At 42.8% G+C, this 24020-nt stretch overlaps 1 protein-coding gene across 2 annotated transcripts in view; it reads right to left on the minus strand.

Moving 5' to 3' along the window:
* Positions 1–214: 214 nt before the first annotated feature.
* CHCHD3 (coiled-coil-helix-coiled-coil-helix domain containing 3) overlaps positions 215–24020 on the minus strand; it is a 281405-nt gene continuing 257599 nt past the window's right edge. For both annotated transcript variants that reach the window (XM_043873519.1, XM_043873518.1), the window contains 2 exons: positions 14435–14570; positions 215–945 (listed from right to left, as the gene is read on the minus strand). In XM_043873519.1, the coding sequence (XP_043729454.1) occupies positions 922–945; positions 14435–14570 (160 nt within the window). In that variant the 3' untranslated portion in view covers positions 215–921. The remainder of the gene's footprint in view (positions 946–14434; positions 14571–24020) is intronic.

Below are 24020 nucleotides of genomic sequence, written 5' to 3' on the forward strand. Positions count from 1 at the left end.
ATCCTACCTACCCGGGAAGCAAATTATAACCCTCTTTTGCCTGTCTGAGGTTCTGCAAAATGTGTTGGAGCTTTTTAGAGGAAAGGTACCACACAAATGCAAATTAATAACATTATAAATCAACTCAATTTCCATAAGGATAACCACTTAACCCAACAAAAAAAGAAAAAATAACAACAACAACAACACACACACAAGGCCCCAGACTATGACAGTCTTTGTCAGAAAATATATTTATTATTGATAGTGAGTGAAGTAAAGATGTTGGTATTCATGATAGAGGAGAGGTTGCAGAAGCCAGGTTGCCTTTATGTTTATAAAAAAAAAAAATGCCTTATTTCACTTGTAATCAGAAACATTATTCCAGTAAGAGAGGTACATTTCCTTTTTGTCTTCTTACATGATCACCATAATAAGTTAAAATAAAGTAGCTTTCAGACAGTCAAGGCAGAAAAGGAAAAGGGAGAATCCTGACATGCCACAGTGGAGCCAATTCCGCCAACACTGCTGGCCAGAGATGGAGGGAATCTGGCCTTCTCTTCTCCCCACTCCAGGGACCTCAGCCCTTGATTCCAAGCCCCGGCTCTGTGGGAGCCCAGGTTCACCAAATGATGGAGCCTGGTTAGAAGGGGAAGTTGAATAGAAAGTACACACGGTGGAGAGGGCTGCCTTTCTTTGTAATCATCATAAATGGGGTTTATTAACACCGCGCCGTGTCCTTGGAGGATGATCCCTGATCTAGGCTTTGGCTTTGCAAACTGCTGCTGATCAAACCGTGATACGCTTCTGCTGAATTTGCTCTCCGATGTTTCTCTGTAATGATCTTCTCTTTAAATGGGTTGCTTTCTTACTAGGGAAAAAAAAAATGTTCCACCTCTGGAATTAACGTTGAAGGAATTTTCCTTCTTCTAAAAGTTGATTTTATCCTCCCTTCTCAAGCATGCTCTGCAAGAGAAAGAGAAAACATAAGATTTACCACCAGAAGGAGAGGACCAGAAATGGGCAGGAAGTACATAGTACTGTTTGTGTTGCTTTTCAAAGATCCACCTCAACAATGTGTATAGGAAGGCATATGCTTCCTAGCCTCGAAATATGACTACCTCTAATGAACACCACTACTGAATCATGAATAATCTCCAAATAAGCCCTCCCCCCACCATATCCAACTGAACCCTAAGGGTGAACCCGGCCTGGCCTGTGAGAGTAAGGGTACGGGGGGAGCTGTCTCACTACCCTGGACATTTGGGGATGTGTGGGAGCTTTCTGGTGGCATGGTCTGGGAGAAAGCTATTGCCAAGGGGGCAAGGGCGGTGGGGTGGGGCAGAGAGGGCATCTCTCAGTTAAAGTCAAGATCCTGTCCCTTAAACTTCTGCTCACCCGAGGCAGGGTGCAGCTATTCATGAACTCACAATGCTGGGTGGAGCTACACACATCTAAGTAAGTATTCCCACATTTCAGAAATGGCCCCTACATTCTATTTCGTTATCTGTGTGGGTGGGTGTGAGGAACAGTACACAGGAAGAATTCTTTTTTCCCCAGCTTTATTGAGAATTAATTGACATGCATCACTGTATAAGGTTTAAGGTATACAGCATTATGGTTTGATTTACATATGTTCTGAAATGACTGTCACAATAGGTTTAGTTAATGTTCATTATCTAATATAGATACAATAAAAATAAAAGACACAAATTATCCTTGTACTGAGAACTCTAAGATTCACTTTCTTAACAACTTTCCTATTTCATAATGCAGTGTTACTCATTTCTAGTACTTATTTATCTTATAACTGGAAGTTTGTGCCTCTGACCACCCTCCTCCAATACCTCCACCACACCACATCCCCCCAACACCTGCCACCTCTTGTAATTTGTCTTTTTATATAAGCTTGGTGTTTTGATTTTTGCTTATAGATTTGACATAAAACTGAGATCATACAAACTTGTCTTTCTCTGTCAAATTTATTACACTTAACATAATGCCTTCAACATCCACCCACGTTGCAGCAAATAGTAGGATTTCCTTGGGTTTTTTTTTGATAGCTGGATAATATTCCACTGTACCACAACTTCTGTATCCATTCATCTACTGATAGATACAGGTTGTTTTTGTTTTGACCATTGTAAATAATCCCACTATGAACATGGGAGTGCAGATGTATTTTTCAAGTTAGTGGTTTTTTTCCTTTGGATATACTCCCAGAAGTGGAATTGCTGGATGATATAATAGTTCTATTTTTAATTTTCTTAGGATCCTCCATACTGTTTTCCATAGTTACTACACCAATTTAATAATCCCACCAACAGTGCACAAGGGTGCCCTTTTCTCCACATTTATGCAGTATTTGTTATCTCCTGTTTATTTGATGATGGCCATTCTAACAGGTATGAAGTAATATCTCATTGTAATCTTAATCTGCATTTCCCTGATGGCTAGTGATATTGAATATCTTTTCATATATCTGTTGGCCATTCATATATCTTTGAAAAAATATTTATTAAGATCCTTTGTCCATTTTTTAATTGGATCTTTTTCTTTGCTACTGAGTTGCATGAATTCTTTATATTATTTTGGACATTAACCCCTAATCAGAAACATGGTTTGCAAATATTTTTTTCCCATTCTCTAGGTTGTTTTTTCACTTTTCTTTTGTTGTACACAAGCTTTTTAGTTTGATGTAGTCGCACTTGTATATTTTGTTGCTTGTACTTTAGGTACAATTTCCAAAAACTAATTACCACTGATGTTATGGAGCTTTTTATCCTGTGTTTTCTTTTAACAGGTTCATGTTTTCTTTTACTTCAGTCTTTAATCAATTTTGAGTTAATTTTTGTGAGTGGTATATGACAGGGGTCTAGTTTTTATTCCTTGACACATGAATATCCAATTTTCCCAGTACTATTTATTGAAGAGACTTTCTCCATTGACTACTCTTGGCTCCCTTGTCAAACATTATTTGATTGTATGTGCTTGGGTTTAATTCTGGGCTCTCAATTCTGTTTCACTGGTCTATGTGTCTATACCATAGATAGCACCACACTGTTTTAATTATTATAGCTCCAGAGTATAGTTTGAGATCAGGACATATGACAGCTCCTGCTTTGCTCTTCTTTCTCAGGATTCCTTTGGCTATTCATGGTCTATTGTGGTTCCAAAAAATTTTAGAAGTGTTTTTTTTTTCTTTTTTCCTATATTCATATATATGTATTAAAAAAAGCACTGAAATCTTGATAGGGACTGCAAAAAATCTATAGATGACATCTGTTTGTACTGCCATTTTAGAAGCATTAATTCTTCCAATTAATGAATACCTTTCTATTTATTTGTATCTTCTTTGATCCCTTTCATCAATGTCTTATAGCTCTCAGAGGAGAGATCTCTGATCTCCTTGGTTAAAAATATTCCCAAGCATTTTGTTGTTTTTTTAATGTTACAGTGAAGTGAAGTGAAAGTCACTCAGTCGTGTCTGACTCTTTGTGACCTCATGGACTATACAGTCCATGGAATTCTCCAAGCCAGAATACTCGAGTGTGTAGCCTTTCCCTTCTCCAGGGGATCTTCCCAACCGAGGGATCGAACCCAGGTCTCCTGTATTGCAGGTGGATTGTTTACCAGCTGAGCTACAAGGGATAGATGGGATCAATTTCTTTTTAAGAAAATTCACTGTTTTGTATAGAAACACTACTGATTTTTATAAGTTAATTTTGTACTCTGCAGCTTTATTGAATTTGTTGATCAATTCTAACAGTTTTCTTGGTTAGGTTTTCAGGATTTTCTATATACAAAATCCTAAACAAATGAACAAAAATTCTTAATGATCAGATTAAAACTTTAACTAGCTAGGGCTAGAGATAAACTGTCTCTATTTTTTAGGACACTTTAAGAAGACAAAAGTGATCCTTTCCTCTTTAGTTTTGAAATTACTCAAGAAGAAGAGTCTGGGTCAGGCCCAAGATTGCCTCTGATTTGTTCATGCTGTCTTCCTTCCATCCCTCACACTTCCAGCCACTTATTCACGTACCCAACTTCTTAACCAAGCTCCTACTAGGTACTCATTATACTGAGTTAGGTGATATGAGGAAAGAGGCATAATAAAGAGTAATAACTTAAAAAAAAAGAGTAATAACTTGCTGTTTTAAAAAATAATATGCTAAATGTTAAAATTTTATTTTACTGAATAAATGATACATGTACACAGTATAAGATTCAAGAACAAAAGAAAACATAAGACAAAGTCATTTTTTCCCTTTCTCCTATTTCCCAGTTTTTTGTGTACTCTTCCAGAGAAGGTATTAGTTCAAAAGCAGCGTGGCGCTGCCTATTTCAGAAGTGGATAACTCTTTGCAGCTGGAGTGATCAAGGAAGGCGCCTCAGATGAACTTCCACTATGGACAGAATATACAGACAGAAGGACTGCAGATGGGGAGGGATGAGGCAGGGAAGAACTGGTAAAGACTCAAGAGGAGGGGACAAACCCATTATGCATGGGATGAAGAATGGAGGAGAGACAGGCCCAGCTAGAGGAAAGGACAGACACTCAGGATGTACCAAGGAAAAGAGTATAAATAGGGCCCCCTGTGAATGTCAGGCTGGGATTAATCCTTATTGGCCACTGAAAAAACCTGGGAATCTAACAAATTTTTTTGTTTTTTTTTGGATAGGAAAATGTCATTTAGGAAGGTTATCCTGACATCCTTAGCACAAAGGCTTCAGTGGAGAAGTGTGTGGAGGCAGGAAAACCAGGAGGAGGCAGTTTAGAAATGAAGATAGGGTGGGAACAAGAAATAGTGATAAAAAGACAACAGAAGGGGGGTGGGAAGCAATGACAAGACCTTAGGCATGAAGGCTCCTCAGTGACAGGGAGAAAGGTGGTGTGACCAAAAGATACAGGGAAATCAGCGGGAGGAGTCATTTTGGGAATAAGGAAGACGACTCTAATTTTGGGTCTGGGACGATGATGCAACATCCCAGAAGTAAAGGTCCAGAGGGAAGTTGCGGGCTTGGGAAAGAGCTCAAAGGTCTTTAGAGATGAAGAAAGGAGACTGAAAGGGGATGAAAAGGAAAAGGAGGACAAATAAGCATCCTGGATCAAGGAGCACAGGGTGAAGAGCATACCCTAAAGGTTATCCTGAAGTGTCCATGACGACAGGTTTCTAAGAAGCCAATGTCCACCAGGCACAAAAGATATAAAAGCAGTGTGTAGAAGACGCATATAGAAGTGGTCAGAAAAGACAATGATGCAGTCAAGAAGGAAGTGAATCAGAAGAGGTAGATGTGTCTAGAGAAAACTGGAAAGACAAAGCAGATCAAGTAGAAGACTCCACTTGACAGAGAATCGTCTTGCAGAATTAACACCAGAACGTGAGGCTTCTCTCAGACCCATCACTCAAGTATGAGCTCTGTATTTGTTTGAAAGCTTAAAAATCAAGCACTTACCATGTAAGACAGACCAGGCAATGCCACAGTTATCATTTATCCTCACACCCTTGTGACTTGATCTGTGAAAGTCTCTCCAACTATAGACGCCAGAACCTCTATAAACTCCAGATGTACAGACAACCTTGCCACAACATCATTTATTAATACAAAACGGAAGTCAGTGTAAAGAGATCTACACTGAGGTTATGTAAGGGCACTTAGTTACTAAAGAAAATGATCACTTTGCAGGTTATAATCTGTTACCTGCCTGCTCAAAACCACATGGCTGTGCCTCATTCTAGATTCAGGTCTCACAGTGGTAGCAACAGTCATGTGACCACGTACCTCTTTTCCAGTGTTACAAAATGACCCACAGTGACCACAATATAATCGAAAGCAACTGTTAAAAGTATTGGCAAGAGTCTAGGGAACCTTTTTACTGTTCTCCCTGTAACCCTGACTGAACACAGAAGGGTAATTTTTCAGCCCGGTCACATAATGCTAAGAATGTCAGACTCTCTTAAGAGAGACAAGTTGGGCCTCGAATGGTATGAGGATCATGGGCCAGTTTACCAGGAAGACACTAAAAGAACATTTTTGAACAAATATAAAACACAAAAGAAGTAACCACAGTCACAAAATACCTTGCTATGTGTATTAAAAACTGCATCCTCAAAGAGAGCACGGCAGTTCACCTGATTCCCAGGCAAGTCCTGAAGACACAGGGGGTGAGGCTGTGTCTTCCAGGGCTGGTCTATACACATGTTGTCAAACTGCACTCAGCTGCCACCAATGGGTGGTGGAGGTGGTACAAGACCACCTCATTTCTGTCAGAGACATTCACAAACACAATGTCAAGTTGAAATTTTTTTCAATGAACAAATTGGTAAAAACATTTCGTGTTTTTACTGTATCACAAGTATGCAATAAAAACCTGTCCCAATCCAGGAGTAAGGACCTCTGGCTGGAGGGCTCCTGAGACCTGAGAGGGTCTGTATCAGTCAGCTTCCAGTATAGGTTCTGTAAGTCACTGCTGTTGGGCTGAATTTCAACTCTGCATAAATTTAACACTGCATAAATTAACATAGGAAATTCCCCCAAAGAATGAGGGAGAAGATTTGCAAGTTATAAAAAATTGCTTCCTTCATTTAAGGAACTGCTAACACTTAATCTTAATGTGGAGAAAGAAATTCCTGGCATTTGCTCATCATTCACGTAGTGGGGCCTGCGGAAACGCCTTTATCAACAGCTGGGTAAATTACCCAAAGGAAAGACTGGTTCAGGCACCCGCATAGCTCTTTTCCTAAGCCTCTCTGATCGAGGAAGAAGCTAGCAATGCACCCTGTCAGACAGGAGCAGGGCCCCTGGGGACAAGAGGTTGCGTGTCATTTCCATTGATTAAGATGATCTTAAAGGTCTTCCTCAAATATTTTAGTTACATAGTGATCTCATCAACTGCTTTCTTGGAGGGGCGGAACATCACTGGCAGTGTGTCAACTACTGGTCCTCTCCATATATGTAAGAGGAATTACAGTAACCCTGGGTTACTCGCAACTATCATGACAATAAAAATAGTGTTCCTGGTCTTTATTAAAAAAAAAAAAAAAAAGATACCAGACTTTCCTGGTGGCCCAATGGTTAGGAATTCACCTGCCAATGCAGGGGACAAGGTTCGATCCCTGGTCTGGGTAGATTCCACATGCCGCTGGGCAAGTGGGCCTGTGTACCACCACAGCTGAGCCCGAGCGCCCTGGAGCCAGTGCTCCGCAACAAGAGAAGCCGCTGCAATGAGAAGCCCGATTCATGCGCAGCAACAGAGACCCAGTGCAGAAAAAAAAAAAAAAACCACTCAAAGTGCTTGTCTCTCTGAGCTTACCCAGAATCTCACCAGGATTTCAAAAGACCTAGTAAAGCTGGGTTACGGAAGAAGGCAGGCTTACCAGGGAAAGGTTTACCTGGAAACAGACACATGTCCTGACAAACCTGAGTTTTCACTAAAGAGGGACAGGAAAAGTGGGAAGTGGAAGAGAATGGAGCTCCGAGGAGGAACGGGGAGTGAGAAAGACAGGAGGAAAAGACTGTGAGAAGTAAGGGAAAGTTATCAATCAATTCGATTTATGAGAAGCACAAAGCGTGCCTCACCTGTGTGCCAAGTACTACTCCTGGCCACCTGAAAATCCGATTAGCTAACTTATTTTGTTTTCAGTATCTGTCTCTTTCCCACAGCAAGTGCTGTTCTTTATTCTTCCTTCTTGGAGGAAACGCAGGTTAATTTTTTTATGCCTGGGTCTAGCTTCATCTCTTTTTATGACAAATGCTCTCTGTGTGATATTCAAATTAAGTTACAAGTAATTAACTGTTTATACAACTTGCTGTAATAACAGACAAAACACTAACACACTGCACTCTAACTCTTGAAGCATAAACACTAGAAACGAAGTGCCTATTAAGAAAAATAAGTGTCTATTACCACAGTACTATTTCTTCTATTAAAACCAGATTTTTTTTTTTTTTTAAAGAAAATGCCATAAAGCAACTATTACTCTCAGAAGGTGCTCTAGAAAAGGACTCCTGTGACAGAAGAGGCTGGAGTAAGAAATCTAAACTTTGGAATTTCATTTGCTTTGATGTGACTCCAAATCTGAAGGGGGGTCCCATGGAAGGATGGGAATGCTCTCCTCAACGCCCATGCGTCCTCCTGAGGACAAGTGGCCCACTGGTGATTAAGAAACGTCATTGTGAGTGAATGAAAGTCGCTCAGTCATGTCTGACTCTTTGAAACTCCACGGACTATACAGTCCATGGGATTCTCCAGGCCACAGTACTAGAGTGTGTAGCCTTTCCCTTCTCCAGGGGATCTTCCCAACCCAGGGACTGAATGCAGATCTCCTGCATTGCAGGCAGATTCTTTTATCAGCTGAGCCACAAGCGAAGCCCAAGTATCCTGGAGTGGGTAGCCTATCCCTTCTCCAGAGGATCTTCCCAACCCAGGAATCGAAGCGGGGTCTCCTGCATTGCAGGCGGATTCTTTAAAAACTGAGCTATGAGGGAAGCTCCAAGAAACGTCATTAGGTGGTCATGATAAACAAGCCTTCAGACACAATAAGAGCAGGCTCCCTTTTAAGCCTTCTCAAAAGGTGAACCCTTCTAGTTTATCTTGGTGCTCCCTGAAGGTGGACATGTGTGTGCATTGGAAGCAACGGCCTAAGGAGACGGGTCTCTGATGTGGGTCAGGGGAGGGGAGCGGGCGCCTGGGAGGAGCAGAGCCAAGGAAGGGTCCAGTCACAAGTGTGAGCTGGCCAGGGGACTGTTACCTCGCCCGGTGCCTCTCTCCTCCCTCCCGCCCAGGAAAACCGGGTGTGGTTCCTCATCTGGCAGCACTTAATGCTGCAATGGCTTCCCAGGTGGTAAAGAACCTGCCTGCCAATGCAGGTGACATAACGAGACTTGGATTTCATCCCTGGGTCAGGACGATCCCCTAGAGGAGGGCATGGCAATCCACTCCAGTATTCCTGCCTGGAGAATCCCAGGGACAGAGGAGCCTGGTGGGCTACAGTCTACGGGGTCACAAAGAATCGGACACAACTGAAGAGACTTAGCACACATGCACAGCTGCAGTGGGGGCAAGAGAATGGGAGAGCAGAACTTATTTTTCAGGGGCTCCTGCCCTCTGTCTAAGACATCTGATTTATTGCTGAGGCTGAGAACGGAACTAGTCAATCTGATGAGACCTCTGCAGGTGGCTCAGAACCAGGAGGCTGTGACCGGCAGCTCCGCCTCTCCTGAGAGTGGGGAGTCAGACTTGGCAAGATCTCTGAGGCTAAAGACCTTTCACGCGGTTCAGGCCAACGGGGCTCTAGAGCTGTGGTTCTCAGACTCCATGGACGCATGAGGAATCTGTTGGGAGCTCAGATGTTCAGGTCCCACCTGAGATTCTTGGGGATGGACCAGGCATGTGTATTTTAAAGACATTCCCCTGGTCAATCTGATCATCCATGTCTGTGATCTGACATTACAGGGAACAGCGTACTGAGTCTGGCATCAAGCCATTCTGGTGTGGACTCTGCCCCATCTACAGATCCCTGAAACTCTTGGGGTGCTAATTTTTCCAAGTGAAGAGATGTGACTAGGTTATGTGATTTCTATGTCCTTCGAGCTCTAACAGCTTGAGTCTATGAAACCATTTGCATGTAATTTATAGCTCATCTTAAAACAACGATAAAACACAGCTTGCTCTGAACACTCGGTTTTTCTTTCAAGAATTCTGATTTCTAAAGTGAAAGCTACCTTTCAGTGCTCTTCATACTCAAATAACAGGCATGTATGTCCTCGATCCCTGATCTAGTGTAAATCCAAGTACAAGGGGAGATAAAATACACTGTTCTCAAGAACACCGACACATCGTGCCATGGCAAATTCTTCTACAGGCACTGATCTTGGAGGACAACCACAGCTTGGAGGTGTTGCTTATATTTTCAAAACAGAGAATCAGGTACACTAGTCTTGGAAAGGAGTCACTTCATATTAGGATCATTTATTGGGTCAAATAACCTTCTGATCTCCTCAAAGAGGTCAGGAGAAGCACACAGGCCTAAATGAGGGCAGGGCTGAGCACACAGGCCTAAGTGAGGGCAGGGCTGACTCACTGATAAGATGTCCTCATTTCAGTCCTTCCTGTAGCTGAGCTGCAAGCCTGGTCACTGCCCCACTACCCACTTGTTGATTTAAACCTGGCTCCAGTTCAGGAGTTCTGTCTAGCCTCCACCATCTGGCTCCAGCCTCCTTGTTCACCTCTGTCCCATGGGCCTCTCCTGGGCCTGGCCTTTATTTCTAGTCTGGTCTTTCCTTGGCTCTCCAGAGCCGGCTTCCTGCTCTATTTCCATAATCCCTTACCACCCATGGTCTGTGGGGCACAGGGTGGAAGCCAGCCCAGGACAGAGAAGCCTGGAGCTGGCTGAGGGATGTGGCCTGCTTTCTCTAATTCAGCTTACTAGTCCGGGGGCTCCATTCTGCCAGGCAGCGCTGAGAGCACCACTGTTCACTCCACTGACTTTGGAGAAACGGTGAGACTCTTTTTGCCCCCTCCCAGTTCATTCTGCCACCCTGGCTTCCTTGGGGCTGCTAGGAGTACCCGCTTTAATGAAGGATCGGGCAACACGCAGACCAATCAGAAGCGTGGCTCTCCTTCCAGAGGGGGAAGCTCAAGGCTGACAGCAAAGTCTAAGAAGTAGAGGCACAAATGCTGGAGGTCACCAAAGCAGAGACACTGCCTGTGCCAAAGAGCTCATGTCTCTTACTGTGAAGGGGCTCAGGAACCTGGGCGCTTGTGCGGTCTGCCGCTTGCTCTCAGACGTGGAATACGTAACAGCTAGGAGGCCTTTGTGGATCACTGAGTTCAAATCCTTAATTTACCGAAGGCGAAACCGAAGCCCAGGTCACTGAGACTAGATTGGAGTGTTCCAGCAGTCCCCATAAACTCCCCGCTCCGGCGAACACAGGATGTTCAAGAATCCAGCCAGCTTCTGTACCTTTCTGTTAATAGCAGCAGGGCTGGGGAAAGAGCTGGAAAGCTTAGAACTGCTACCTGCGAAGCAGCTACATTCTGCAAATAAACTGAGGGCCAGTGAAGGGGGTCCCAGGGAGCAGGGCAGTGCAGCCTGGGGAGCAGGCTCTTTCTACACATCCCCTTTGTAAGCAGAACTTGGGCACATTTTGGCCCACTAGTGGGCCAGTACTATTGGCTTCCCGCTGCTCCCTCCCTCCCATTCTCCTGTGAGGTACATGAAAGCAAGACTGAATGTGAATCAGGCTTTGCTGGTAAGAACAGGTAATTCAATCTTGAGGAGTTTATAGAAGGTTATAAGGCTTAAAAAAAAAAAAAAAAAGCTATGAAGCTAAGCAGATAAGAGAAATTAAAGACACATAAGTCTATCAATCAATGTCCACCTATATTTTTAAATGCTGTATCTCATAAAGCTAGCCAGTAGCTTTTAAGTCTTAGTAGTAATAATTACAGCAATTTAATATCTCTTTACCATTATGAAGAAAATATAACTTAATACATTGGAAGTAATGGTCTAAAATGTCTCGTGTTGACCGTGAGGAATTGTTTAAGACTAGCTAAAGAAAGACTGATGCGAATTAAATGGATGAATAAGAAACGAAAAGTAAGGCTAAGGAATATCCGGAAATTTTCTTATCAGTGAAATCTATTAGTCTAGAGAACAATGCCCCAAGGGAACCAGTGAAAGCCAATCTTATGAGTCATTTAAAAGTGGAGTGGATTTGACTACTGGAAGTATTCCAAGGGGAAAACTCTTGTACTGAGCAGGAAATGGACAACATGACCTAATGGGTTGCTGTTATGTTTAGTATCTTAGCATGTTCAACTTGTTCTTTGGAGTTAACAAGGAAACATAAGAAGGGGTGTTGACTGGTCAGGAACTGTAACAACAAATGAAGGATCAGGACCATGTATCCTGCCCAAGGTCTCTGACGACAGGGGCAGAACTGGGGTCACAAAGTTGGGCTAACTTCACACACATGGGAAAACATGGTGTTAGTGGAAAAGTGACTGCTCAGGAAATACTGATGTAGCCCCCCTGGCCATTCTGGCGTGGTCCTAAAACAGGACAGCGCTGAACTGCACCTTTGGTCTTAGTCTTCCCAATCCCACCCCTCTCTATTTGTTACTTTCCATCTCAAAGATGGCTTCATTCAATCTTCAGGTTTTCCCCTTTCACTTCCATCGTTATTGTCCTTCCCTCACCACTTTATTTCTGAGTTCGTAGATACTGGATGTCTCTTCACACACCCAACTCAAAAGCCAAACACTATTTATTTTTAAATTTGTTGTTTTATGGCAAGCTCTATCTTGGTCTAGTTGTTAAATTTACCATCATGACTTCCCTGGGTCTCAATTCTCTCAACTGTAAAATGGTGAAAATAAAACCATCTCTATTTACATCTCAAGTTGTCATAAAAAAACAAATAAGAGGATGGATGTGAAATGACCTTGAAATCTAAATCTATAGACGTACAGGGTGTTACTGTTTCCTGGTTACTTCCCATTTCAATGCCGCTCATCTTAGGTTTAAAAGGTTTTGTGGACATATCATTTTAATACTACCTAGTGTTATACATGCCAATTCTAATACTTGAATATAACAGCTGCAAAAACAATAGGCACCAGAAACACACTCACTGAAAATAGCATTTTATTAGACTGCAGATGAGAGGGGGTAGGGAGGACTGGAGGTCCCCTTGGGAATCACTAGTAGTGATTTGCTGTTTTGGCCAATTTGTCTAAGTTGGTTTTGGCACAACTGAGGCAAGAAGGGAAAAAATTTAGACTCGCTGAATATTCTATAGAAATGGAATCCTCACAACACTGTAAATGATAGGACCTCACTTCACAAGGCTCAGGGCTACAGAGCTGGTAAAAAACAGGGCTTGGATACAAACCCAGATTTGCCCAGTTCAAACTCTCTGCTGTACCATATGGTACATCTGATTTGTCACAAGGTAATTTTGTCTTACTCTATGAATGTAGGCTACTGATCTCACCAGGTGCTGTATAGACAGTTCAACACAACCCAGACAATCAGGACGGAGTCAACACTCTGGACGCCATTGCAGGCGCTGCTTCAGCGATGCTACAGATCACATTGTGGACACGGGCACCTGTGTTACAAGACGCCGGTGTTGAAATACACACTTTGTCCCCGCCGTTCTGTGCACGGACTACCACCCTCCCCTTGATACAGCACCTACATCAAGCTAGAAAGATCCATGAATCCAACTTACAGGTTCCACGTGCTTTAGTCAGTATTGACATAGCTGGTTGGAGGCTGTTAAGAGCACATCAGAAGCTGTTTTTGATAAATAAAATGAGCTAACTTAGCACTGGCAACATTACCTCTACTAAAAACCTTGAAAGAAAGGAATTTCTGGCACACTATGGACAGTCAGACAAGTGCCAGAGAAGTGAAACAGGTAAAAGCCTCAAGCCACAAGGTCTTTAAAGACAACACAGGCTTGCAATAAATCTTGGTTCCAGTTTTTCCCACTAGTTTTGCTGTTATTTTCCAGCTATCCAGACAATACTGACCCTCCCATGTTTCCAGCATGTTAGAAATTTATACTAACTGGCATTATTATAACTACAGCAAATTAGACTTAGGGAAGGCATGCTGTGCAACTCAAACACTAGATTTAGTTGGGTTACAAGGTCAACTCTAGGGAGTTTGTCAGCAGAAAGAACCATGGTTTCCAACAATTTTCATCTCTCAGAACCACCTATATTCAACTGTTAAATCAGTTAAATGATAGGCAATTATGTGACCTGCCAGAATTGTTAATTTGCTTCAGGGTTTATCATTGGCTTTCTAAAGTACATAAATTAGGGAGAACACACGTCCTGTGATCATCCATTATTCTGCTATGAAAGATCAGAAGAATGTGGCTATGGAACACAGAAGCAATGGGAACTGCTTCCTAAGTCCATCTCTGGCCTCTCTTTCCCCACCCAACTGAGTGGGCTCTACCAGCTGGCAGAAGACTGACAGGTGCTTGCGTTTGGGGGGTGGGGAGTGCGGAGGGGTTGTTTCTGTTCTGTGTCTGCCTTTTGTTTTTTTAAACCAGGCCCTCGGCATGACTACTACATGTTTATGAACTTGAAGCTGTTGGCCCCTTAATGCGTATCCTTCCTCTTTGCTGGCTTTGACTACTGGCCCAGAATATGGGGCAATGACCTTAAGGACACAATTACAGTGTAGAGGACAAAAGTTCAGGGCAACTAGAAAGGGTATTATTTAAGTAAAATCTTTTCTTTTTTCTGCAGGTGGAACACAAGGAGACTATGGACTCTTCCTACCACCACCTGGATGAAAGCTTAATCAACTCGTGACCGCACAGAGCTTGTCACACATGTTAACCTACCAAGGCCTTCCCAGTGCCCTGGATGGCAGTCTTTCTATTCCTCTGGTGCCCCCGGTAGCTTGGTTCGTACACCCACCTGTTTGGCCTGATTGACGCAGCGCATGTACTGGCTGGCCAGAGCTGAGCAGCTGAGGGTCTGCTGGGTGTTCTGGCGGTAACACTGGAGAATCTGGGCCTGCAGATCAGCACAGACGGGGTGATACTCATACCGCCTGGAAACAAAAAAAGGCACCACTGAGACAAATGGGCTTCAACTTGAATGAAGATCAAGGCTAAAAAATATGTAAAGCATCAACATATAAATGTTGCAAATGAAAAAATAATAATTAAAAAAAACTTTAAGAGAAATAATTTTCTTTGACCTTTTAAGAAAGATAATCCACAAGATAAGTGACTACCATGAAACTCATTCTATTAACTGACACCCTCATGAGTCTCTCTGGACAGAGCAGCACTCCTATCCAACCCAAAATGTGACCACGTGAATGGGGCCAGTTACTCTGCAGCCCAGGCAGCCGGGTCGGCAACCTGGGAGCCTGATGTTCTCTTCCGCTCCCACCTCCGGTGGGTCACAGAGCTGGAGATCCTGCAGCCCAGTCCTTTCTCCATCCTCACTGTTGTTACATTAATTCTTAATCATTTATATCCTGGATTCAAGCCACGAATCTCTGGTCTCTCTCTCTTAGCTTTCACCCTCCACTCCTACCCTCCCAAAAGGTTCCTTCTCACAGGAAGTCTAGACAGCATCTGCTTTCCAAATGAAATACATGGTCAACAGGCAGGTCCTTTGGGACCAGGTTCCTGCCTACTTTTTTGCCTCAGTCCCCACCCCATACAAGCTGCAGCCTGACCAGACCACATTCAGGGTTTGGTTCTTCCACATCCCTCCATGTCTTTGCTCCATTGCTCTTGATTTTGGAAATGCTCTGCACCCAAGCCTCACCCTTTTCTACGCATCTGGAAAACACCTGGTTTAGTTGCCAAGTCAAGTCTGACTCTCACGATCCCATGGACTGTAGCCTGCCAGGCTCCTCTGTCCATGGGATTCTCTAGGCAAGAATACTGGAGTGGGTTGCCTTTTTCTTCTGTAGGAAAACACCTACCCATCTTCAAACCTTGAGCTAAGTACTGGAGTATAACCTCTGTATGGCTTTCACTAGCTCTCTCCACCCACAGCAGAGTCTATCATCCCCTGTATGATGACCCTCTCGCCTGTATTAACTTCCTTCACTGTGTGCTTAACACTGACTGCACTACACTCGGCTGTGACTTACTAGCATGCAAAACCCAGGCAGGGACTGCCTGCATCTTAGTTTCTCTGTGATCTCAGCTGTTGACATGGATCCTTCTTATAGAAGGCATGCAATAAACTGCTCAGAATACAAATGAGTGGACAGAAATTTTTTTTCATTTCTTGAGCTAAAGTTTTACTAATTACACTTACAAACCTCAAGACTTTAGAGTGCTTTCACTGAATATGCAGTACTAACATAAATGCTTCCAAAAAGCTGACAATAGACACTTGAAAAATGGTAATAATAAAATATACCAAATGGATTATACAAACAAAACTGAAATACTCTTGTAAAAATGGTAGAGGAACTTGGATTATAAGGAATAAACACACAGAAAAACATATATATATTATCACTTTAATCTAGGGAGTTTTTTTTTTTTTTTAATCTGTTTAATACAAAAGGTTCTAGCCTTTCTTACCAGTTCTTTTCTCGAAATTTAAATTTGTTATTTCCATACTAATCTTGAAAATAGCATTATTTTAAATTTGATGGGTTCTAAAATACCCCTAGAGAACACAGGAGAAATATTTCTCATCAATAAGGAAACCCCTGGGAGGGGGGGGGAGAGAGAGAGAGAGAGAGAGAGAGAGAGAGAGAGAGAGATAGATAGATAGATAGATAGATAGAATAGAAAACTGAAATGCAAACCACGTTACTGGTCCCTAAGGGAATTTACTTCTCACTACCCTCTGAAAAAGAAGACAGGGAGATAACATTGTACTTTTCCATTCATTACCTTACTGTTTTGCCAAATACCCAAGAACAGAATTTAAGTCCAATCCCATCTTAGCTTTAAGATTCTCAAGTTCAGATGTCTGTGAATGTCTCTGGACACGGATTTCCCTAATCCCCTACCATGAACATCAGTATCTAAGAGGAGTCAGCTGTGCTTCAAAGGGCAGAAGCACAGACACGACTGACTGATTATAGCAAGACACACATCTGAACAAATAATAAAAGAGGATTAAGCATCAGGTGAGCCGAGACAAGCATGTGTACGACTAATGCTTCTAACAGCTGAAGAGCAAGCAGGGTTACATTCTATCCCAGTGTTGATGACCAACATCCCTCCATATACCTTGGATTTAAAGCAGGAGAAGAGATGGGCGAGAAGGCTAGAAGCACCCGACCAGATAGGCTGCCCCTCCCCATTAACATGCAGTAAAAGACCGAAAAGAATGAGCTGCCACATACTGCTCATCACAGGAACATGCTAGAGTTTTTTCCCCTTCTAAAAAGACTACTCACAATAGGATTCATTCATCAAATACTATGGGCTCCTTAGAATGGGGTTATTTAAGGTATAAGTAAGCATTTATCTTGGGTTTAGCTATTAGTCCTGCAAGTTAAAGTCCATGAGTTATTTATGATTTGCAAGGTGTCAAAACATACTTTTATCACCAGAAATCACTACTACTCACTTCCAGGGCCCTTGATTTCCTGTATGGTAGTTAGGTCTGTGTGAGAGTGTGTATCTGTGCACATGCAAATTAGACATTTTCTGAAATCCTTTCTGTATACACGTCAGGCTGTATTGATGATTAGATGGCAGAATGGGGGAAAGAGAGGATGGGAAGCAGTGTAATTATCTTCCAGTTCCTGGACTAGACTCTGGTATATTCTGCTTGGATTAATCTGTAAGGGCAAAGCTCTGTCTCTATATTGATCTGCAATGCTTGTTATACTGCCCTAATGCACTGTTTTCACTTTGGGAAAATGCTAAATGAGATTACTGTCTAACATTAGAAGGCCATAAAACCCAAGCATGGCACCTTCCATTCAGGAAAAGGGTTTGAAAGTCATTTCCAATATGCATTATGGTAAACCCTCTGTAGAGTCATTGAGTCAGCAATTGATTTTTATTGACTGCTTCCATTCCTGCTGATGGAAAAAGCCACTATTAGGTAAAAATAACACAAGGCAGAATTTCAAGATACCCAAGAAGGAAAATTAAATCTTAGCTGCAAGAGACACTTAAACAATTTAATTTGTTGGTATGAAAAGATTAACAAAAATAGTGAACAACAAAAGAGAAAGATGAAATATTTGGAGAACTCAAAACTATAAATAAAGAAGTGAGAGAGAGAACAGTTAGTTATCCAAAAACATGCTTACCAAAAAGGAATTGGCAGAACACAGTTGACATATGGAAATATATATTACTCAAAAAAAAAAAAGAAAAATCCAGTTGAGTGAATCTGAAATTACTGGGGACTTTTGATGGATCCCACCACTTGTACACCTGTCTCTCTACCCCTTTTGTCCCTTCTGTACTCTGGTCTACTCCCAGTCTGTTCCCTGTCTCTTCCCTCTTTCTCACCAGCACGAGAAGCTGGGGCTAGGCCCTTCCCATCCCCACCCCACTTCACCCCATGGTGGCACTTCAAGGCCAAGGACCTCACTCATAGCATCCAATGGCAGAATTAGAGACCAAATATCTGGATAAAGAACACCAGCAAAGAAGCACTCTGGTAGGTATTCTCTAGCCAGTAACATATCAATTTTTTTTGCGTTTAACACTAATATTCATTGAAAAGGTAGCTTAGAAAATACCTTCAAGTATTTTTCTTATAACAATGACAGATCCATTGTAGAAACTTCATCGGGGATGGGGGGGTATCCCCAATGAAGGCTAAGTTCTTAAAATATCATGGTGATGGACAAAAATTATCACTACTGTTTCTGGTCATTTCCTTCAAAGAGTTTCCTGTAACTTGGGAATTAACTGGTCAAAGAGAAATTAAGATACTTTGGTAAAAATGAAGTTGAGGTAAACAAGCCGTATTCAGGACTCTCTTCTTAAGGCTCTGGTGTAATACGTTTCTACTTGGTTATCTGCTTTAGAGCTATCTGTTGATTTGGCTGCTGCCTTTCCTACTTTCATGTCTTAGAAACTTCTTTGATGTGGGTCTGAGCTTTCTGTTTCAAGGAAACTACTTACCCATCTTTTCAGTTCTAATATAAACCACAAGGATAATGAGGTAATTTCAGAGAAGGGAAAAAAATATGGAGATAGCCCTCCTCACGCCACTCAGAAGGCTCAAGAAGTCATATAAAAGTGAGCAGGCGCAATTCCTGAACCTCTCAGGAACACAAAAACCATTCTAAGTGCAGGGTGGATACGAGAATGGCTGTCAGGGTAGCAACGATGCATCCTTCGTGGGATCTGGTGGCCTCATTAAATGATTACCTATTACATTAAAAGCAGGTACATGACACACCCAGGGAGTGAAACGTTGAGCTCTAACTTCTGCAGCACAATGCGAAAAAAAACCTGTAATTCCATGCTAATAATGTTTCACTAGATTGCTAAGTCCAGGGTCTTTCTGCTTTTCTTTCACAACACAAAAGTAAAACTGCCAAGCATCTTGCCAATATTTAGTAATTCACTAATTTCTCTTATCATGTGTCATAAAGCTATCATAAATGTAATATAAAGGAAGTATTTCTCTCAAATGTATTCATTATCTTCTATTAAGTTTTTTCATTTTTAATTTTACTTTAAATTACAATAGTTTTCAGAATAAAATGTAAACAGCCTCTTTCTAACAATGCAAGATCTGAAAAACAACTCAATTTCAAGCTTTTCTGACATTCTTAATAACTGCTAACCATCTTTATTAATGATGTTTCTATCTGAGCTGTAATCAAATTTCCACAATTATAGTTTGGAAGCAGCTTAACATCTCCAAAAGCTGCTTGCTTTCTCTGCTTCAGTTTGTCTTCATATACATTTTGCTATAAAATCTTAAAAAGCAAAATAAAAAGATTTTTAAAATTATTTATTTTACAAAATGAACACTAGCTATGATGTTTGTCTATCACCTCATCAAAAAAATTTTCTCTGCCCCATCAAAAGACCTACAAGCTGTAGAATGAAGACACGTCCAGGACCAAATGTTAAATCTGAACCTCCAAAAGCTTCATCAGTGTGTAAATGAGACCAAGTCATCTTAACACACACCAAATGACTTTTATTTTAAATATCTCAATAAGGCTTTAAGGCCAGGAAAAGCACCAGACCATGATCATCACCATTCTCATGATTTTATTTTGATTAAAATGTGGCAAATCTGACTTTATAAAATAATTTTAATTAGACAACTGAGAAAATGTTAATATTGAGCATACACAATGCACTGCCCTTGGATTTCTTTTATTTTAAATACATGCATCTATATAGTACTCTGAACTCATGTGTGTGTGTGTGTATGTATATGTTCAGTCATGTCTGACTCTTTGGGACCCCATGGATTGTACCTCACCAGTCTCCTCTGTCCATGGTATTTCCCAGGCAAGAATACTGGAGTGGGTTGCCATTTCCTTCTCCAGGGGGTCTTCTCAACCCAGAGATCAAACCAGTGTTTCTTACATCTCCAGAATTGGCAGGCGGATTCTTTACCAACTGTGCCACCTAGGAAGCCCACTGCATTCATACCAACAAAATTTTAAATTACATTAAGTTATTTTACCTAGGAGGTTTTGTGAGTTATTTCCATTTCCCCGATCCTGCTACTTTAGAATGTTCACTGAAATTGGGCTAAGGATGGAAAATATGAGAGCTAGTTCTTTCATCTCTTTGTCTACTCAGTTACTCCAACAACAAACATTAAGCCACATTTATCAAGGATACATTACATGCCATTCACCATGGTAGGTGCTGAATAAGATGTGCTCCTTGCCTTCCACTGACTCCCAAACTGGGGGCGGGGAGCGGCGGTGGTTGGCGGCACAGGAGACAGAAGTGTACAGTCTTATAATGAGAACGATAAGTTGTAAGCAAAGTGCTAAACAGAACTCTGACTCTGAGCAGAACAGAAACTGAACATACAATGTTCCAGACAAGTGGACATCCATTACCAGTGAACAGCAAGTGAGCACTGGCCTGAGGATTCTCTTGAAGTAACTTTCAAGCCAGCAGGAAGACCTGTCCATAGTACCTGGAATATAGAGACAGGCCCCAAGATGGAGAGAATAGACCTCCTCAGACCATGGGTGAATACACCCACAGTCTGGTGACTCCAAGCCTTCTGGATGCCTCTGCTTTCTCTGAGAGCAAACTTTAGTGCTTATGTTCATGACATCTGCCAGCAGATGGTTTGGAGAGCTGGGAGTAGCCACACACAGTAACAGCTTACGAATTCTGAGTCAAGTAGGGGATCCCCTGGAAATAACCAGAGGCCAGGAGCCCAGTTTCAGATCTGTCAACAATAAACAAATGTTGAGACAGGTTTCTGGTTGCTTCGTCTTGGTAGGAGGGCTGTGGTGGTAACTTTCAGGATTACTCAGTCTCCATCATATTCCCTACTTAGGGACTGCCTTCTGCAACCACAGAGAAGGAAATGGGAACCCACTCCAGTGTCCTCGCCTGGAGAATCCCATGGACAGGGGAGCCTGGTGGGCTGCAGTCCATGGGGTTGCAAAGAGTCAGGCATGACTGAGTGACTAACACTTCTGCAACCACTCCATTGCTTTACTACTTCATATGGCCAGGAAGGAGAAAACCGGAGAAACTGGTCCTAGATCAAGGCCCAGATCTGGAGGCAGGAGGGAGATAGGAGGAGCTGGAATAAGATGGGGAAGGTAGTACGCTAAGATACTGGGACGCTAAAGAACCTTCCAGAATCTGAGGTGACTCCTGGAGAAGAAAGGGAAGGCTTTATGGGCCATATCAGTCCAGATGGAGAGAGAGCAGAGGGACAGGCTGAGCAGCTAACCCATCCATGAGGAAGGACAAGGGAAAGGAGAGGCTGCAAGTTCCAGCCTACAGGCCTGGAACAAACAGGCATTTGTTTCCAAATTCTGGAAGGGTTCACCACGCATCCTTTCTGCTCAAGTCCTCAGGCTTAGGAGAGGAAGAGCTGGATACAGCTGACATGGCTGTCCCTTGTACAGCCAACAGGAGGGCACCAGTCCTGAAATCTAGCAGGTTTTCCTGAAAGAGGACACTTGAAATGAAGACATGCCAAGATCAAGTTTGACAGAACACCAGACACAACCTTCCAGAGATAATCCTTCCATATTTGGAGCAATATTTATTTCATAGGACTTACTATATCATTTTCATCAATGCAATCTAACTATTGCAGTAGCATAGAATCAAGAGCATCTTCCAGTTGAGCAGTGTGGTACCCGCAGCTTGTGCAGAAATATGGTCAAGCACACACTTTTCATGTTAAGCCCCTATTTTTAGGCACCTATAATTTTTCAAAAAGAGTTACCCTCTGGGATGAACTGTCTATGCTCCTTTCTCAGCTGAGGAGTGACTGGGGGGTGAGATGTTTGGTGAAATTCCATTTGAGTCACCCAAGCATAAAACTACATGCCAGTACCCTTACCTCTTCCCTGCGGTGGTCAAATCTGAGAGAGTGCTTTTACTACTAAGAAAACTCAAGAACAGTTTAAAACATTTCAAACCTGCCACATATCTCAATGACTGTGACACAGTCTAAAAAACTGGGTTAAGATAAAATTTTAGGTCTGTAATGAGATAGCGTGTTATATTACATTAGGTGATACTCTTCTTTCCACTAACATTTTGAAAGTAAAATCCAAATACTAGGTACACCCAGAGAGGAATGTGTCTGACTCTCTTTAACTGAAAGAACTGCAAATGTATTTATTGCAGTGACAAGTAAAGGAAAAAATTATCCATACTGATCTGCCATAAGTGAAAGTCACTCAGTCATGTCCGACTTTTTGCGAGACACCACGGACTATACAGTCCATGGAATTCTCCAGGCCAGAATACTGGAGTGGGTTGCCTTTCCCTTCTCCAGGAGATCATCTCAACCCAGTGATCAAACCCAGGTCTCCCGCATTGCAGGCGGACTCTTTACCAGCTGAGCACAAGGGAAGCGCAAGAATACTGGAGTGGGTAGCCTAGCCCTTCTCCAGGGGACCTTCCTGACCCAGGAATCGAAGCAGGGTCTCCTGCACTGCAGGTGGATTCTTTACCAACTGAGCTATCAGGAAAGCCCCAGAAGTGTCACAGTGCTAATAATGAGGAGTGGAAAGAGGGCTAGAGCTGGGCCTCCTGTATGTTTCCTGTCCTGGTGACGATCTGAAGGGGCGGAGGCTGAGGGTCTACCCTTGCCAAGAGGGAAACCCCAAAGAGGACACCCTAGGCCATGCCAGCAAACCTCCAGGAAGTGGCCAGGCAGAAAAACGCCACCTGGACATCACAGAGGCGAACACATAGTGAAGGGGGAAGTAAAGGTGTGTAGAAACACAAGGAGGGAGAAATACTCATATCTGTGAAAGAAACACCCTCATAAAGCTCACGGGTAAGAGCAGGCAGTACGGTGGGTCCAGGGAGGGGGTGTACATCGGGAAGTGCTACAGCTGTTCCGAGGAGGTAGCTGAGGGTAATCTACGGAGTCCATGGAGGAGAGGAGATGTGGTCTTGAAAGTCTTACCCTCAATGAAGGGTAACATGGCAAGAGGCAAGAGGACATGTAAGAGGCTCCATGTGACAAGGCCCAGGTCTCAGTCAAGCTGGGCACGTCCAGGGGATCAGGTTGCAGGGAGGCTGGCAGAGGTGAGAGGCGGTGCTGAAAAGGGAGGCACTGGGATGTGGATGGTCTTCTGACAAGGCAGAAGATGCTTAGATTCTGCTCTGCAGGGGAAGACAAGCCACTAACCTTTCTAAATAAGAGAATAAAGTTACAAAGGTGCTCTCTTAGAAAGCTGACTGGATGTGAATAAATCAGATGGATGGAAGTGGGAACTATCCAGGCTGGGAGGCCAGTGGAGCTGTGTCCAGCTATAAAGACAGGCAGGAACAGAGGCACTGGGAAGCAAGGATGTGGTAACTGATAGATGCAGACATAAAGAAGGGCAATACACACATGGCTTAGGCCTGGGGATTTAAAGAATGAACGTGCTCAAGTGATGTTGCTCCCAAGTGGAAACGACCCACCAAGATCTAGAGTATGGAGCTGGAGCTCGGCACTGGGAACAGGGCCACCATCACGGACTGGGCCTTCCCAGCAAGGAAAGGCAGGGAGTGTGGAGAGAGACGGCAGGAGGGACAGCTGAGCCCTGGGCAGCAGCCCTGTTGGGGGGCGGGGAGGTGACAGGGAAGGAAGATGGGGCAGTCAGAGAACTGGGAGTGGAGGGAAGAACCAGTATGACACAGCACCACAAGGCTGGGAAACCAGAGCTTCATCAAAGAGGAGAAAGGCACAAAGAATACAGACCGGTAAAACGCCGTGGAATTCAATCCCCAGCAATTTAGAGAAATAATTTCACTACAGGGCATAAGACAGAAGTCAGACAGCAGGAAATTGGTAAATAAGAAAATGGGCAGTAAAGAGATGAAGGCAGTGGGATTAGGTTAGTTCAATATCCTTTATGGAGTGT

The sequence above is a fragment of the Cervus elaphus genome, chromosome 18, assembly GCF_910594005.1.
Source record: "Cervus elaphus chromosome 18, mCerEla1.1, whole genome shotgun sequence".
Classification (NCBI taxonomy): Eukaryota; Metazoa; Chordata; class Mammalia; order Artiodactyla; family Cervidae; genus Cervus; species Cervus elaphus.